The 19,897-nt window shown below is 43.8% G+C and overlaps 1 protein-coding gene across 1 annotated transcript in view; it reads right to left on the reverse strand.

Annotated features, from left to right (window-relative positions):
- Positions 1-540: 540 nt before the first annotated feature.
- The window catches only part of spata5 (spermatogenesis associated 5), a 159,977-nt gene continuing 140,620 nt past the window's right edge, over positions 541-19,897 (reverse strand). Inside the window, exon 17 of the mRNA XM_049585420.1 lies at positions 541-857. Within this exon, the coding sequence (XP_049441377.1) occupies positions 678-857 (180 nt within the window). The 3' untranslated portion in view covers positions 541-677. The remainder of the gene's footprint in view (positions 858-19,897) is intronic.

Here is a 19,897-nt window from a genome sequence, read left to right on the forward strand (position 1 = left end):
GTGTTTAAAAAACCTGCATACACATGCTATGTAGGGTATTAAATACAAAATAGGATGTAGGCTCTACAGGACAATTTTATTCCTTGGCTAATGTACACATTTTTTTGACATTTTATTCTCTCAAATAGTTTGAAAATAGCGCATATAGCTGCGGTAAATGGGAAAATAATCTCCCCAGGGGAACACGATCCCAGACCCCCCTCGGTTTGGGCTGAGCGCCAAATATTTGCAACATCTGGCTCTGCTTCTGATGCAAAGCGGCACTGGAAACATGCAGAAAATAAAGATTCTCTTTGGACATACATTCGGCAAAAACTTTAAAATCCAGTCAGAACCTGCTCCCAGCTAAATTTACCACCAAAAAGAAATGCCTCTGAAATTATGTTTGGTGAGAACAACATGGTTTTGATTACATTTTGTATATTTTACAGACATTGCTATTAAAAAGACGAGACAACCACAGGCGATGGATACATAAATAATGTATTTAATACATTATTAATATTTTATATGATCAAACATGACACTTCAACTCATTTTTCAAATCCAAAACAATAAAACAACATTGTCGGCTGAGCTACCAACACACAGGCAGTGTTGTTTTGAAACCTACAATAAAAAAATCTTTTATTAGAAATACAAGTTCCTTCGTTCTGACTTCATCGTCAGCAGCGTGATCAGAAGAAGCACAGGCCGCTGTGTCGCTGCTGATAGCTGATATACGACTGGATGAGAGAGTCGGGGATCCGGGGCTTCACAGTGTTCAGGGCGCTTTCAAAGTGTCTGGCCTCGACGTGCAGAGCTTTGATGTCCTCTTGTAGGGCCAGGAGGGCAGCCTCTCTGCATACTGCTGTTATCTGGGACAGGAAACAGACACAGATATTCAGCTGTCAGGCAGAGCGGTCCGTCAGCACAGCTAGAGGCCGATCGACTTCAACCACAGGCTGCTGAAGGTAGACGTGTTACGCATGGTGGAAAAGTACTTTATTTATCTTTCTCAGAGAGATGCCTTCATCTCGTAAACATCAAAAGCTGTGCGGAGCAGAGGGACAAACACAAGCAGGACGTACACAAATCAAACTGTATACAAGCTCTGCAATAAACAGACCTGGAAGAACCTCGAACTGGGAACAAGAACAAATTTGATCCATCTGAAACATGGAAGTAGCTACATGCCCATTAGCCCACAGCGTCATTAACAGGCGGCTCGCTCAGTGTGTGACGTGCACTTGGAGATAAAATATAGGCCTATATTAATGAAGGTTCATTAGTACGGCTTTGTATTTCTCTGTAATGTAGCACAGTGTTAACAACGCTACTGATACTATTCTTTCTCACACCTTCAACTCATACCACCAAAATATATCATTTAATCATTACATTCATATCGTAAACAAGTCAACTAATGGCCCTAAATGATGACTATTGGTTGACTAGGAAGATTCTCAGCCGGGGGAGCCCTAATTACAATGAACAACATGATAAACGTCAGAGCTGCACAACTAATGTTCCTTTGGCCCTGTCAGGACAGTTGCCAGTAAGAGACGGTTACCAATAAAGCTAAAGTGAGAAACATAAGAGTTTTGTTTAAAAGCGAGGTAACAGAAATTGAAATTTGGCCAGAGGAGGGGTGATATGTAAAATATTTTCATGTGTATCACATAAAAATAGCTGAGTTTATTGGTTTATTGAGTATTATCGTTTCACCATTAAATAAGTTTTCAGGTTGGAAGGAGCCGACAGAGTCACAAGAAACAAACTGAACTGTTCACCATTTTGGAAAAGAGTGAGTGGAAATTTAGTTGGAGGCCCTGGAGACAAAAATATTTCTAATAATCTCATTAGATGTGTTATGAAGCCAGAGAACCACATGTTGTTGGAACATGACTGAACTCGCAAACTAACAAGGAACTGTAATAAAAATATAAATAACAGCTAAGGACTTAATTAACTCGACTGAGGACGTTTTAGGCTTTTAATGTGCGCCTCCTCCTCTGGACTTCAATCAACATTACACACTGGAGGAACAACAACTGTAGTTTTCTCGTTCCATGCTTTAAGATTTAATTTAACAAACAGGAATATTTCTGCATCTACAGCAGCTCTTTCAATGAAAACATGTCCATTTAACTAATGTTTCTGATCTGCCCTGTCTAAACGCAGCGCTCCTCCTGCAGCCTCTTTACTACAGCGCTGATGGAATTATGCAATTGCTGACATGGAGGAGTGCTGCAGGCAGTGCGGTTGACCTTTGGGAGAGATTCTGCACACGGCAGAGCAGTGACTCACTCCGAATCGGTGGCGATGGCTGATGAAGGCCAGGCACCTTTCCCAGCAGTGCCACCCTCCTCCCTTTCTAGAAGCACAGCTTTGTTCTGAGCCGGGACAGCTTATACAACTCCCTCCGACAAGAGCGGCGCAGGAAACTATTCGCCTGTACAACCACTGATAACGTCTGGTGGGAGGTTAGTGGGACAGGCAGTCATGTGATGCGGCAGAGCTGTGGAATATTGAACAGTGAGCGCAGGCATGTAGAGCAATGTGGATCCACTGAAATTGTTCAGTGGAGCGAAGCGCCGCTGGTCGTTGCTTTTCCCTCTGCAGCTGCACTGCGTGACATGAAAGCTGATCGTGAATATTCATATTTACAATGAGCAGGAGAACAGTTTACAAATATGTATGTTGCACTGTCCTTTAACACGCATCAATAAATACTGTGAAACTAAATCTAAAAAAACCCAAAAGGGGTCAACACAATGAGAAACTGTGCATTTACATTTATGGATAAATGCTATGTAAGCCTGTGCATGCAGCTGTAATTTTTCCGCAAGATTTTTAATCGAGGCTAATTATTTTCAGCACGTATTCTTGAAAATTTAATGAAAATTGCTAAAGCTTGGGCACGGTTGTTGTCACTCGCTGTATTTCTTCACCACCAGTGACACAGATGGAAGTCTGCACCTCATTTACCGTCCACAGAACGAGGCTGTGCGCCGACGATTTCAGAACAAAATAAAACAGGCTGCAGTGAGAGTCTCTCTCCATGGGATATTTAAAAATAGCAGGTTTGTGCATTTAGTCCTTCTCAGGAAAGCTCAGGGGTTTAGTGTTGCCGTAGCCAACAGGAACGACACTCCATGATGCTTTTTTTTTTTCCTCTAAATGAGGATTAGAATATCTGCATTTCCGCGGTATTAAATGTATCAGGTAATCGTGCTGCTTCTGCATCATTTGGCCCATAGAACAAGCGCACTAGAGACTTCCTAGCCAGCTACTTCTGGGTTAGCGCTCCGATAACTGGAATGGGAAAAAATTCTTTAATCTTGCAGCTCTTCTAGACTTTTCAAATGTTGTCAGAGCGAACGGATTAAATCCTGATAGTGAAATTAGTCTTTTGACAGGGGCTGTGATGCTCAGAAAATGTATCCACAGATTTACAGATGCATTTACAGGAAAAGTTCTATTAGGGCGGCAGTGTTACATGAGGCAACCCCGGAATTGCAGTACCACTGTTTGGCCACTACAAAAATGAAAGCAGCTGTAGCTGTTGCTATTTCAGTGTGTTTTCAGATCATGAAAAGTTTTTGTAATTGTAACTGTAACATTTTGGTCACCTAAAAGAAGAGCCGAATAAGAGCCGAATATTTGGCATTAGCACTATTACAGTAACCATAGCTGTAACTGAGCCATGCTAACTGAGCTAGCAGCTAGAATTAGGGTTAGGGTTGTCCACATATGATCATTTCTGGCTCCAAAAATCCAAGATGGCGACGGCCAAAATGCCAAGAGACCACAAAGCAATGGGTGATGTCACAGTGGCTGTGTCCATTATTTTATGTTGTAAAAATGCAGAAGTGGAAACAAGACGTATTCTAATAATCTTCACCTACATTTAAATGCAGAAGATTTTAAATCACCACCTTTGAATGAGTGCATCAACAGAACGTGACATCATCTGAAACACGTCACAGACTCAACGGAGACAGGAAAAAAACATGGCAGAGGTTGTCAACTGCTAAAGCACAGGACGGTCATGGCGTTTTTCAAGGCGAGGGAGCAAAATGAGGGGAGATAGCTGTCTGAATGTGCTCTGGCCCCGGCTAGCATGCACAGCTCAGGACAGGTGCTTTGCAGATGTCAGGATGTGAGGCCTATTTTCCCCCCTCTTCTTCTTCTTCTGTTTCAAGCCAATGAGCAACATGATTTAGGCAGGGTAAACACACGGGGCCGGGTTAATTTTGTATGAGGGTTTCCCATCATTCAAGTCATTTAGGCCTGTCAGTAATAATGATGCAAAACAATGAGGCCATGCATCCCGCTTCCCTGTTTACAAACCGAGCGAGGGGAGAGTGAGCAAGGAAAGGAGTTAGGGAGAGGGATGCCACATGTTGAACAATGTGATTTAGTGTTGTTTCCAAGCAACATCCCATAAACAGGAACAGACAAACGCTGCAGCACAATCAAACTTTAATTTCTTATTTACGTTCAAACTTGACTTACAGGACACGTTAGCCTCCTCGTGCCTCAATCACATGATTCAACGGTTAATAATTATTTGGTTGTTTACTCCCACAACACCCCTTGGGTTTATTAAAAAAGGGGAGGGGGAGGGGGGGGGAGAAAATTGTCCGGAGCTGCTCTGAAGTACACAAACGACACACACACACAGGCCCCCACATTCATGCTCGCTGGGTTTATGAGCTGGTCTGTGAAGGCGATCAACAAGCCAGTGTTTCCCGCTGTGTGTTTGCCCGTACAGGCCTTGAAAAAAAATAAAGCCACAAAGGCAAACAGGGCGAGGGAAAGAGCCAGTTTGTTTGTAAACGTGAAGGCATTCCTAGACCGGAGCCAAGAGTCCAGCGCCGACCCCCCTCCAGCGCCACCTTGATACCCCTAACTCCCCCCAGAAAGCAACCTACCACCCCCTAAAGATGGGCCCCCTGCGCTCCTGAGAGGGAAAAAGAGGAGGAAGGAGAAAACTGCAAATGCACAGAAATTAGATGTGTGTGTGTCTGTGTGTGAGTGTGTGTGCGTGTGGAGGGTGGGTGTTGGTGGCCAAGAGTGCTGACTTGTGGCAGGCCAAATAAATTATAGATCTCTCTCTTTTTTTTTTTAATTTTATTGCAATGCAGACTATATTTTTCATTCCCTTCATAAATTATGTCAACAATCACTTAAATATATGGAGGGGGCTGAGCTGATGCATTGCAGTGGCTGCTCTCTGGTGATGTGGGCGAGCGCAGAGTTCCTGGAGGTGGCACGCAGCCAGTCGTAAAGGCAAAGCAAACGAAAAAAAAAAGTAATCATCAAGAGCCTCTCAGTTTGGAGACGGGCTGAAAACTTGCTGACTCAAGATGACCCGAAAGTCGGCCTGATACTGAGTCAAAGAGAGAGGTTTTGATGACGAAGCAGAAGCTGTTTAAAGTCACAGTCGGTACTGGCTCAGGTTAAACAGTAATGCCTGTGACTAACTGCTCAGTATTAAATGAGTGGTTCCCTTCAGTCACTTTATTCAGCAGATGTTTGCTGATGATACAAACATTCTCGGTGACATCCAGCCACAGGGTCCAGATTTCTCCTTCGTCATTTGTTCAAGGTCCATGCAGTTTGATACATACAGTGTGATGCTTGTGTTTGGCCATGTTGTCGAGCTGGTTTGGTGTCTCTGTCGTGTAGCTGTCCATTAGTCACTCACTCTACAGCAGGGAATGACACTTCAAAGAAAAAGCCCTGTGACAGAAATTCACTGTACGTCAAAATAAAGTGTTTTTTACAAACTCGTCTAGGAAGCTCGATTCATGAAAAATAATTCTATAGTCATTTCAGAGAGTTTTACAATTTGTACAACACACAACACCCCAAATTTAAAAAAGGAAGAACAGCAGAGAAGGGACAGACATGTAATAGATACTGTATGTACAGTATAATATTTATTTTATCACCTCTTGTCCTAACCAGAAGCATGAAGCTATAAGCTTTTTTTGCGACATCGCCGCCACCACCAGCAGAAGTGCCCAGAATCCTTGTGTCAGTCATTCCACCTTAACAAAATGTCCACATAGCCTCTTTGACCGCAGAGCTTTTAAATGGGTCGCTGGAAAAGTGATAGATACTCGATTGGAGCGCCCACCACATCCTTGTTTCCACATATTCCTCTAATGACAAGTTTCCCCTGGTGGTTCTCAAACCCCTCTGAAAACTAAGCCTCACATGCATGAACATACAAACACACACACACACACACACACACACACACACACATTCTTAAACACTAAAATGTATGCACGGACATGTTTAAGTCTCACTGAAAAGATCTTTTACTATTACCCCTTTAGAATCGCTGTCAGACGACCATAATGACAGACATGTTTCCTGGAGGCTGGCGGTCACATTTGCCTCCACTGTCTGTTGGTCGTTTCATACAGACAGGAAAAGTCATTTAGATCTCCCTTTGATCGTTAAGTGGACTGAAGGTTCGTCTCTCCGAAACAGACAGGGAGCAAAACAGACCAATGTAGAAATCATTAAAACAGCTTTAAGTCAATGATGAACTTCACAAACGTTCACAAATACTATTTCAGTTGAGCTGAAATTCATTCCCAACATCACCTTCAGGGGGCAGACGTGTGCCGAGTGGAAAAATTAACTCGATCTGCACAAGAAATTGGAAACCACGATGTTGCTAACAATAGGTTCGTTCGAGATGAGCCAGTCCTGCGCAGATTCGATCACCAGCGATCGGCGCACAATGCATGCCGGTTGGTTTTGTGTCCGACTTCATCCCGACTTGCTCTGACGTATTACAAAAGTGGACGGCGATAAAGCCGCGAGAGCGAGGCGGCCGCAGTTTTAGAGCCAGGCGCTGCAGTTGCTCTCCACCGACGACACCGCCTGGCTCTCACCTGATCTAACAGCTGATTGGTTCAGATGTCGACTCAACAAGATGACATTTTAGATAAACTACTAGTTTTTGTTGTATTTTAAAGATTAAGATTGTATTTGTCTGACCTGAAGGTTTATTCTGTGAACAGAAAACATGTTGTGTGACTGATGGTGAGAACAAACTGATATATGGGTCTGATCACTTTTTTAATGAACTGACATCATTCCAGACAGGATGTAAGTGTGTTTGTGACTTCCTGCACGGACTGAAGGCTGCTGGAAACTGTCGGGAAACTGTCTGACTTCACCACAGCTTTTTGTCACCGCCCCCCGCTGCAGCCGCCTGCTCTCATCTACTTTTCAGGCGAGGCGCAGTTCATCTTGAACGAGCCTAATACCAGCTCTAGCCAAGTTAGCCATTGTTAGCAATACCATTACGCTGTATTTTGCGCATAACAACACCATACCAACATGTCGACAGTACGGTGTATGACTTTTTTAACGAGACACAAATAAGACAGAAGAGCCAAAAACTGTATTTTCACTACTGTCGATGCATGGAGCAGCCATATTGCATTTCGAGGTTGAGGTGGGTGAGGTTCCGCTGACTTTCCCAGTCGAAAATCTAACTTCAAGGGGTGTGCCAGTTGAAATTTCCAACTGGAAACTTGGAAATTATGACTCCCTGGTGCAAACAGAACACACCATAAAGTCCATTCTCATTGAGGGCGAATATCTGCGTGGATTATTCTTGCGGAAAAATATAAAAGCTGATTTCATTTATGGAAGTTTGCACATCGGGGCGGAATTTTCGTGCAGTGAAAAAAGTTTCTGCCCAGACCTTGACTCCTGCGGAATTCGTCAGCGGAACTACACAGCTGGGCCAATGAAATTGTTCATCGTGCAGACCCATGGGGGAGTCCAAAATCCAGTCAGGCAGGACAGTGAGAAAGGTTGATAAACCTCGTTTCACAGCACCCCGTCCTTTTTGATACTGCGTGGACTTGGAACACAACAACGCGAAATTCCGCACTGCGTCCGTACCGCGCCTGTGTGTATGGTTTAAACGCGAAAAAAAGCGCTGCACGAATATTCCGCAAATCCGTCCCGCATTTCCACATCGCGGCAGTGAGAATGAATCTTTAGTCTACAAAATGTAGAAAAAGAAGGTCTGGAACAGATGGAGGGTTGGTCTACCTCTTGACAGTAGACAAGAACAAATGAGTCAAAGTGCTCATAAAAACAAAAGGGTTAAAAAATCCAGCAGGTCTAATCATAAACTTGTTAAAAAAAATGGACGTAGTCACTGTATTTTAAAGCCGTGATTTTTGCATTTTGGCTGTCACCATCTTGGATTTTTGGAGCCAGAAGTGACCATATTTGAATGAGGAGGTGGAGCTGTGGAGGACGGGAGGTGGATCTGAATGAGAGCCCGAGGAAACTGTCTACAGGCAGCCTGTCATCCAAAGCGACCCTGCCCTTAGTTGCGCAGAGCTTTTGGCCTTAATAAAATGTAAATGTGTGAGTTATGTAGACGTAATTCATATAGATGTAGACGAAGGACGAAGACATAGACGCTGTTTTGAAGCCTTGAGTTTGGCTTTTTGGCTGTTGCCATCTTGGATTTTTGGAGCCATATGTGAAGGTGGCGCTAACCCTAAAGCCAGCTGCTAGCTTGGTTAGCGTGGTGCATTTACAGCTATGGTTACTGTAATAAGGCTAGTGAATATCCGACTCCTATGAGGATCTGTTATTACAACCAAATGCTGAATAACGCTTCTTTTGGTGACCAAAATGTTCACAAATGAACTGAAAACACATTGAAATAGCTACAGCTACTGTACTCTCTGAATCTCGGATTACGCCATGGTTACAATATCTAATCAATGCCGTCCCTGTGGTAGCGACTTGTCAACAGATGGCACCCGCCTGTCATCCAAAGTGGCTGCATCATTAATTATGCATAAATTTAAGCCTTAATAACATTTAAAAGGGTGAGAAATATAAAATGTAACCTCTGTATTGTTGTCATGATCAGAAAAATTAGCTACAGAGACCAAAACCGTTTTTTGTAAACATATTCATATCTGCTATAAAGCTGGGCATTTTAACATGGAGGTCTATGTGGAGTGACTCACTCTTGGAACCAGCCTCAGGTGGCCATTAGAGGAACTGCAGTTTTTGGCACTTTCGCATCCACTTCATGTTTCAGCCCTGGAGGTTGCCTCTTGGTCTAGACCTGGATCCTGGTTCAATTCAAGTGTTTGATAGACTCGTTCACTTGAAAACCCATAACTATTCAAGGCTTTACAAACATCTGAGGCTGAAGAATGGATGGCTTATTAAAAAGTTGGACTCAATACCCTTTAGCTCTCTGGCTGATTAGAAAGTAAGAAACCAGTGGGTAATTATTAGTGGATTATTAACTGAGGACTTGATGTTTCACTTTCTAAAAAAGATATCAAGTCTACTGTTAGTAAATGATTAATAAAGGGTAATGAGTTCATCTTTCTAGTAGGTTTCTCACAACAAAGTTGTTGATATAAATAGCTTCTTATTAGTTCTTGCTTCAAACGGTTCCAGGTTCTGTCCTATTACTGTGACAGAAGACGGCAGAGGACTTTGGTTAGCGAAGCCACTTTAATGGGGCTATGATATTAGGACGGACACGTGCAGGGCTCATTCAGCTCAGAGCTGCAGGCCCTCGCTCGCCTCCCTTGCTCCCAGCCATTAGGGTGCCACAACATGAAACCCTGGATACAACAGCGGCCTTTATGCTCCATTGGTCACTGCACTGCACTTCCCTCTGTAGCCACAACTACACCCTATATCATGCTGCTTGAACGCACGCAAGCGATACCTTGTTGGATGTACAGTCTGTATGTGGAGTGATATACTACAGCCCGTCCGGCACTGTATGTGAGGTCCTGTTGTCCTTGTAAGAGAAGACAACACGAAATTTGAATGACCCCAGAGAGGAAATTAGGCCGTTGTAGCAGCAAATGGTAACAAGATACAGCAAAGAATAACAGAATATAAATAAGAACATAGCAAAGTGGAGGTTACACAAACACACCTGACACTTTTTAGCACTAGTACATGGCAAGCAGAAATATATGAGTGGAATAAAAAGTTAGGAGTATCAACATTTAGATGGGAATGCAGTAATGACCTAAACCTTTGGAGGTCAAGAAAAGAAGAGGAAAAAAAGAGAACATAACCGCAGCAAGGAAAGGGGAAAAATCATGGAAAATCCCAGAGATGTACAATATCTAATAAAGATTTGAGCAAAATAAGGACAGAACACACAGATGATGTGAAAATGTGGTTCAGTGGATACAGAGAGGATGGGATGTGGCACCTGCCAGGGCTGAAAAACGAAGCCAACGCAAAAGTGCCAAAAACTGCAGTTCCTGAAATGGCCACTTGAGGCTGGCTCCAAAAGCCAAATAGTATTTTATGTTTCCATCTGCTGGTGGGCCGTCATGATAAGACTACGCATGCATAATATGATGTTAATTCCACTCCAGAAGAGAACTGATGATCACTAAAATTAGATGGGGAAAAATGTGGATATATTGATGTTGACCAAATAAGTTGTTATATATCGACATTTTGGATATCAGCAAAAAATCCAATATCGTGCATCCCTAATCCACTGATGAACAGATTTATCTTTCACAATGTAAGTCTATGGGGAAAAATTATGTTTTGGCTGCAGGGTTATGTGACAGACTCCGAAATTGCAGTACCACTGTTTGGACACTACGGAAATTGTCTTCAAAGCCTGGCACACTTCAAGGGGGTCTGGTGACGTCATGGTGGCTACGTCTATTTTCTTAATACAGTCTATGTTGTGTGTCTTATAAAGGGAAACAGACAGCACGTACCATATTTCAGGGTAATTGAAAAATATATATAAATGACTAAAATCTCATGGAAAGTTGCATCCAACCTCTGATCTCAACACAGCCACAATACACTGTACACATGAACACATGCACACTGACGGGAAAACCCCAAAAACACGCAGTGACGCTCCACAAACCTTTACACGCATCCTACACGTCCACAGCAGAATAACTATGTAAATCTATATTTTTCCCTGCAGTATTTCCCCAGAGGAGGTGAGAAGTGGCGCGTGCCATGAGACAACCTGTTCAGCACGACAAAAATAAACTCTTCACGAGAGGTGGAGGGGGGTGAAAAAAAAATTGCTTGCGACTGCTGGCAGCGCATTCCAGCGTTCTCAGGTCAAATCTGTCTGGTGTACTTTTCGCTTCCTACTTCAACAAAGGCGCTCAGTGAGTGTATCAGACGGCCTTAATGAAGGGCTTGTTAGCCAGGCTACCGGCAGCAGATCCACTAGACCCCGAGTGTGTGTTTACTATCAATCCGCCCTTGTGTCTACAGCAGGCTACATCCAGTACTCCCCCCCTCCCCCCTGCCTCACCCCCTCCCTCACACACAAACGGCCACATTTACAGGAGCGAGCCCCGACCCCCCCTCCCAACACCCCGTCCCCGCCTTCCACAAAACCTCTCCTCCATCACTCCACAAGTCCTGCACACATACGCTACAGTGCACAGTGCACTTGCTCACAGTTCGTGATGCACTGAACATGCATTTGCACACGTGTGTGCACGCTCATACGTAACACACTTCGCTCACAGGACCACACAGATAAAGTGCACTTATGCATGCTGTGTGCCCAAAGAAACATGTTACACACCAACCACACATTCATGCACAGGTACAAATGCATGTGCACATACACACGCCGCACACGTATGCAGTAATATGTGCAATCTTTCACGGGGGAGTCACAGCTTATTCTCTTATTTGTGACTTATTTATCGGTCAAAACGTAAAATATAATGTAAAATATGAGTCAGCTCAGTTTAATCACTTTAATATTTTACTGTATGGAGATTAACTTTTGATTGTTTAGTCAATAAAATACATGAAAAAAGTGCCAAATGTCCATCACACCATCCCAGAGTAAGGTTTTCAAGCCCAAGGTGACATGCAGAAATTAAATCTTTCGTCCAACCAGCAGTCCAAAACTCAAAGATACTCAGTTTACTTTTGTGTAAGACAAGGAAAAACAGTAAATCTTCACACTCGAGGAACTGTAACTGGCTCATGTGTTGCATTTGTTTGCAGTGGTTGAAGAAATCCTCACCTATTCTACGTGAGTAAGATAGAGATACTCTATTACAAGTAAAAGCTCTGCATTCAAAATCTAACTGCAGCAAAACTTCCTAAGTATTAGCATCACAATATACTTAAAGTACCAAAAGTAAAAGTACTCGTTATGCAGAGTGGCCCATTTCACAATAATATACATTATACTGTGTTATAATTATTGATGCATTCTGAACCCTGGGTCATCACAAGTTGATAGTGAGCACCCCCAACTCGGAGCCGTTTGGTCTCAGGGGGCCTAAAACCCTTTTTCTGGGATGTGTTTCTAGGTGAAATGATGTAAATGCAAATATTAGTGCACCACGATGGCATAAATCATCATACAAGTATGAAATTTGGTAACGAGTATCCTGACACAAAGGGGAAAGTAGCAAAATAAGATGCTGGGGCTTGCCGCCATTTTATTACAGAATATCACACACAACACCCCCCCCCCCCCCCCCCAAAAAAAAACAAAAAACAAAAAATGCCTGTCTGTTTGACAGATTCTCGTCAAAAATGATTATTTTTCATCTCTTGGTGTTTAACATCACTGCTTCACTTGGACGTAGGAAACTTCCCACTTTGATAAGCTGATAAGCTACAATTTGAGCCCAAGCTGACCTTTCTTTCTTGAAAATTACACTTGCTTTGGCCTAAATTTGTCACCATACCTCAAATCAGAGAAAACAAGAGTCTACGTGCCAGCAATGCGAACCTGGAGGTGTTGAGCTGACCAGAGTTTTATGTTAGAAATGCACAGACTGGGTGCTCAGTTTTTAGAAACTGCCGGATGCTAACTTAGATATGTTGAGAGATTTACATAATTAATAATAATTAGCACTGATTAGCATAATCACCTATATAGACTATATGATTAATTACTGGATATCTGACATCTAAAGCCAGAGATGATATTGGCTCTAAGAGGTGCTCTTATGCAATTATCAAAATAATAACTCCCTCCCTAAAACTGCTCCAACCACACCACAGTACCACCGCCGATACCCCAACCCCTCCACTGGAAAAGAAAAAAAAAAACTAAAAAGAAAAAAGAAGGCACGCTGCATCCAATTTTCAGAGAGGAAATGAAATAATATATAAATCAAACGATGTCGGGGGTGCAGAGCCCAAACTCTTAACCAGAAATAAAATGTTCCATCCTCCAAAGAGGCAAAGAGGAAGTGTCTGCAGTGACATGCCTCTGCCATGAGAAACAAGGCCTGACCACAGCTCCATGTGAAACCTATTTAAGATTACAAGGCGAGAGAGAGGGTTAAAGAGAGGGAGGCGAGGTTAGCGTGGAGGGGAGGAGAGTCACGTGGGGGAGAAAAGGGGGGGAGAACGGAAACATGGCACATGATCATAAATAGCAGAGCGGAGTGTGTGTGAGCCGTGGATGAACGTGCACATGCTTGTGCTCTCGGCAGAGGAATTTAGATTCCATAGAAGCTGTGATGATGAAAGTGTGGGCTTTTCCTCGCCATATGTTACAGCTGAGACAATACAGGCGAAGGGGAGATATTACACACCAGTGTTCCTGCAGACACAAACCTTCGTACGCTCGAGTATGAAGCATGTAGGCCTCAGATACATTAGCTCTAACGCTGAGTTTATATGTTTCACTCCTACGTGAGTGTCACAATAAAACATTTGTCTGACTGTGTCACCTTCATGTGAGGTGTGTTTTTGCCACGCAGGAAATGTTTGTCATGAAAGTGGAGGATGCTCCCTGGCTGCATGACTCACTGTTAACATAGAGACAGGGTCAGTTTCAGATGGAAACCTCCTACAAGAGCCACCGAATAACTTCCATGTCAGGCGGCTGAGTGTGATCCTGTCTAAAGCCCCTACCCACCTTATGTTTTGGAAAGACCCATGTGGGATAGCACCTGTGTTGGGGCTACACAGTGTTAAGGCTGTGTGTGTGTGTTAGTGTGAGAGTGTGTGTGAGTGGGGGGGTATGGCTGGGCCTTGCCTTTAAGGGCATATTTGTCCTCGCCCCTTAATCAGACGAATGAAAGCTCCACATTCTCCCCGGACTCGGGAAGGCAGGGATGGCATATTTACCAAACACACCCACACTGAAGTGACCTGGAGACTCGGCTCTGTGTGTGTATGTGTGTGTGTGTGTGTGTGTCTGTGTGTGCATATGTGATGTGTGTGCGCAATGTCAAGGTAGGTAAAGCTCCACCTGCGTGATGTGCTCCACTGAAATTTTCTTTTTCCTGTTTGCTCCATCGTTCATACACACTAAGGGTGCTTTCAGACCTCGAGTTGTCTCGCTTTGGTCCCAATCAGGGACTCATTCGTTCGTTCTGTTCTCACGGCAGCATTTACAAGCGGACCAGATCAAACGCCTTGTGTGAGAAAGCTGCTCTTGATTGGTCAGAATTTCCATGTGGGAAAAATCCAGGAAGTAAAGCAAACGTTGAAGAAGAGTACACTTGCAAGATAAATGTGACACTTTCTAATGTCACAATGGAGGGACAACTACGCAGGTTGATTTTAGCGCTGCTCATCGTGGACTATATTGCTGTCATTGTTCATTTTAGTCAAACCATACAGTTTGAAAACGAGGCGCGGCTCCAACTAGAAAACAATGTTTTGATGCATTGGATGTGCTGAATGTGCATATTAAGGCAGTACAGGAGGAGGTACACATTAATAATCCTCCAGGACTGTAACATGCTCATGTTTAACCCAAACAATGTGTCATGTAACTGCAGTTGCTTCACATCCAGGTCGGAACACCTTCTCACCACAAACCAACCGCACTGAGGGGGCAAACAAACTTGAGTTTGACTGAACCGAACCAAACAGCATCCTTAGATACAGAATACCTGTACACACACAATAAGCGTTCACATGTATTACTAACTCAGGTACTACGGAGTCCTGCGGAGGGTCAGGATTGGTTTTTTTTGGCGGTCTCTTGCAATAAATTTCGTATTTTCTCGCAACATTTTTGTGCTGCCTCGCTATACTTTCCTTCATCCATTCCATCAGAGCCATACGTCTGTCTCTGCTCAGCTGCTCCCAGCCCAGCGCCCCAGTGTGGATCAGTTTATTGAATTTTACTTTGAACTTGGCATTAAGTATGCTGATATACAACCAACCAGTCTGATGTATGAAGAGGCCTGTATGGTTATACTGTAGCAGCCTGGTGTCGTTTTCAGGCGATTTAATGAAGGTAAACACAGTGAACGTCTGTGTGTGACAGCGCTGCGCTCTGGCGCGGCGCTTCTCAGAGACTGCGTATTTATCAACATATCAATCCTGCAGCCTTCAGAAGAAATGGGAAAGTATTGCAAGGCGAGCACAAGTATTGGAAGAGAATGCAGAATTTATTGTGAGAGAATGTGAAGCATTGAGAGGAAATACAAAACATATTGCAAGGGAATTATGGGTGTTATTACCATACGGGCCTACCAAGCCTGGGACCAGGGGCCCCAGGGCTCTGGGGGGTCCTGAGCAAGAGCTTCTGCATGAAGTCCCTGTTATTAACTTTGCATTTCTGGTCAAAGGGTTACTCATCATGTCAATAACAGAGCCCCAAAAGTCCTAAAAAAGTAAAAATGAAAGAGTAGCCGAAACATTCACTTGGAAGACGCATGTTGTAGCTGCCCTAGGGGGGTAGGGGGGCTTTTAAACCCTCTTTCCACCAAGTCCAGTCCAATTTTTGGTCCCCCGTCAGCCCTGAGCAGAGTGACCGTCCTCTACTGACCAATCAGACTGCAGTGTTCACAGCTCCACCTTTTAGTACCAGATCTGTGTGCTAGGTACCCCAACAGAGGGGGGACCAAGAATGGGGACGGTACGGAACGATTCATTGGTACCATCCACAACTTTTCACAGTGGAAACAGAAAAACAGCGGACCGAACTGAACTGAACTGAACTGTACTGCTCGGTGGAAATGGGGCTTAACTGATGGAGGCAGTGGTAGACCAGCAGCTTTCATGCTAAGCGAGGTTAAATTACTGGTTTTGTCAGTGGAGTCTGGCTTTGAAGAGAGTTCATCAAGAATTTTTTGGATTCTTCGTTCCCCAAAGATATGAGAGAAAAACTTGTCTTCATGAATTTAATGTAGCACGGGGCAACGAACTGATATACAAATGGTTATTTGGAGATTCAACTTTTATAAAAGAAAATTTGCATCATTAGTTAATTCAAAAGTAACCTTACTTTAAATGCCAATCATGACTTCCATAGCATCTTTAGAGTTAATGATCATCGACTATGTGTAGTTCCCTCTCCTACAGGCTCCACCATCCTCTTCTGGTTTTATTAGCTACTTTCAGGTTGTCCTGTATCTTTATCGCTCTCTCCCTCCACAGTTTGGCATCCACGTCTCCTCTCACTTCCTCTGTCCTCTCTTACCTTTCTACTCTTCCTTTCTTGCTCCATTTGTCTCTTTTTTGGCTCTTGCTGCCCACATTCTGTCTTCCTGCCCAGCCAAAGGAAACAGAACGACTCGTACGCTCGAGGGCTCATATTTCCCAGGAAAAATTCAATTTGTGCTCACCATGTACTCGCACATAAACCACAGTGAAGGCTTTATATATAAAATGTAAAATTAGGGCCGATTGGAGCCATTTCCCTCTCAGCGATTGCTGGCCTTTTGCAAGCCACAGCAGCAGCAGCAGCAGCAGCAGCAGCCTACCATCTGAAGCGACAAGGGAAATGTTTTCTTTTCTAACCTTTATTTAACCTGCAGCGTCGACTAAGAACAACACGCTCACAATGACAAGAGGCAAAAGACTTGTTGGGGAGGAAGTGAGCTGCGGTGTTTCACAGTCACACAGACTTACAGAGGTGTGAAAGGCTCTTTCCTCGCAGCCTTTTTGTCGAGCTGTTGACTGTGTTTTCCGTGCCGACTGTGTTTTTCTGAGTGGCAGCGTGACCGCGCCGGTGGTCAGCCACATTGAAAGTAACACACGCATACACACACACCAGACTCGAGGTTGAACCATATTTTAGAAAATCGCTGCCAACTTCAGACCTCGTCCGACATGCATTCCACTGAGGCTGACATGTTTATTTGATGATGATTACAGATTGTTTTGTTTTTTGTTGGAGAGTCTGGATTGATGCCGTTTATCAGCACCGTGCGTTGTGTAATTTCACTGTTATTCAAACAGCAACACGCTTTGTTGATGCATTTTTTTGCGCCTGTGTCCTTGGTGATAAAAATCTTTGCAACAACAAATACCGGGTCATAAATCAGACAGACGACACACAGAGCCAGAGGAGGAACAGCCACAACCACAACAGGTGTTAAGAGGAAACCATTTGTCTTCCTGTGTGTGTGTGTGTGTGTCGTGGTGGTGTGTGTGTTTGTGTCATTATACAGGCGTTATTTGTGATCAAACTCTTTTTTCGTGGCTTTTAATCGTTGCAAACAAGCTCCTGCAGATTCAGCGCGTCTGCTCAGGCGTCTATTTTAAAATGTGGGGGTTTACAACAAAAACTAATCATCATTCCAAAAGTGCTTTCATGTCCTTTAACGGAGGCAAAAATGCCACAGCGCTTCATCAAGTTACAACTTAACACGTTGACGTTGTTGACAGGGAGCTGCAGAGGCGCTCAGTAATCTAGGAAAGGGGAATATTAAGCATCGCAGGCGGCACATTGACGTCAAGACAGACTGTTGATCTGCCTGATTTGTACGTCCTGCATTGGAACAGACTTGCTCCTGCCGGTGTGAAAAAAAAAAAAAAAAGTTAAGAAAACAATTGCGCCAGTGAGTTTGAATGGCTGTCAGCCAAGCGTCTCAGACACCTGGGCTCGGACCAAACAGCTCTCCCCCTGTTGGAGGGAAAAGACCCACCGCTATGGAGGTCGCGGTCGGTCAAAGGCATCTGTGACTGAACACAAAGATATTCTGATACGGCTGAATGCTGCAGCTTGAGGTTTTATTAAAATGCCTCAACAACCAACTCTCCCCTCCTCCTCCTCCTCCTCCTCCTCCTCTTCAAGGGAGATGGATGTTACGACACTGTGAGATCTCCAGGGAGGGCGGGCAGCAGGGGTTGGCACTGCCTGTCAGTCGGACGTCACCTCTACGTGCTCGGCATCTAAACAGCAGCTTCCAGTTCTGTTCTTACTGGGTTCATGCGGGGAAATCCTGATTTCTTTTGTCAACAACTTGTCAACATCTGCTAAGTGCTCATTGCTGTGGTGTTTTTGCACTTCACCTCCTGGAGGTCACCTGTCAATCACGCAGCACAGGGAGGTCTGTGGCACACTCTGTTAATGAAGTTTGAGTTTCTGGAAGTTGTGCACTCAGTGACTCAGCTCCTTTCCTGTTTATTCCAAACAAACTGCGTTGAAGAAAACACATCAATCCTCTGTGTCTGAGGATTTTTCCAGAGAAAGAAGACCTCACATCTTTGTGTGCAGCAAAACAACATTTATTTGAACGTAAAGGGTTGATACCTTAGTGATGTATACTGATATAACAAATGTGACACATATGTAGCCACGTTTCCACTGAGCAGTACGGGTCAGTTCAGTTTGGTACGCTTTTTTTTTCTGTTTCCACTGTGAAAAGTTGTGGATGGTACCAGTGGACCCGTTCCCTACTGTCTCCATGTTTGGTCCCCCCTCTGTTGGGGTACCTAGCACACAGATCTGGTACTAAAAGGTGGAGCTGTGAACACTGCAGTCTGATTGGTCAGTAGCGGACGGTCACTCTGCTCAGGGCTGAGTTGTGTCTGGTTTTGAGGCTCATGTAACCACTGTTCATACTGTGGAGAGTTTTATTAGTAAACTGTAACTATAAAATGAAAGGATGTTTTGCTGCCTCTCACAGCAGCTGGAGTCTGAGAAAAAATAACTTCATTGGTGGAACGTTAACTTGTAATATTACTCCAGTGCACTGGTACACTAGTGCATAAGCTGACGACGTGAATCCATATGACAACTCTGACCATCTCTTCAATGACATACACTTTTAATAATGAGTGGATCTTCAAGTGTTTAAAGATATATATTGATTTCGACCAGATTATGTGGAGCGTTCCCGTGGGCTACAGCAACACTAAACCCCTGAGCTTGCCTGAGAAGGACTAAATGCACACACCTGCTATTTTTAAATATCCCATGGAGAGAGACTCTCACTGCAGCCTGTTTTATTTTGTTCTGAAAATGTGGGCGTGCAGCCTCGTTCTGTGGACGATAAACCGGGTGCAGATAATAAAGGAGGAAATACAGTGAGTGCTGGACGGAGCAGTGAGTGACAACAACCCCGCCCACATGAAAGAGTACTATCTGCGGTGGAATCACGAGGGTCTAGGTACCATGTTTGAAGGGTTACTTTTGGTTCCAAAGGTACCATACCGAATGTGCTTGGTGGAAACGGGGGCTTATGTTGCACTACAGGGAAGCTCAAATTTTCAAGTGATTCCCAAAAAAATATGCTGACTCAACAGTTATTATGCTGTTACATTTAACAACAACCGTTACTGCTCAATCTCATCAAAGCTCATTGCCATTATCATGGCAATTCTTCTGTCGACATTGCTCTGGCATAAGATGATGATGTCCCCATTCCCCACGTTTTTTGTTGTACATATCAACAAAAACCTTTCATATTGAGTGGTAAAACCCACCGTATGTCTGTGTCACCATTTCCGTCCAAGCGCACCTACTTTCTGAACGTTCAAACAGTGCTAGCAGCCTAGCACCAGACAGACAATGGTAAGCAACCAAGAAAAAGACAATAAGGATGTTTACTGAAATGTTCTCATCTTCTATTCTTGTGGTAGACTTTGTGATTATCAGCAAATATTGTATCACTGTCCAAAAAAAATCTATATAATGTCA

Source organism: Epinephelus fuscoguttatus, linkage group LG9 (genome assembly GCF_011397635.1).
Source record: "Epinephelus fuscoguttatus linkage group LG9, E.fuscoguttatus.final_Chr_v1".
In the NCBI taxonomy this organism is placed as follows: domain Eukaryota; kingdom Metazoa; phylum Chordata; class Actinopteri; order Perciformes; family Serranidae; genus Epinephelus; species Epinephelus fuscoguttatus.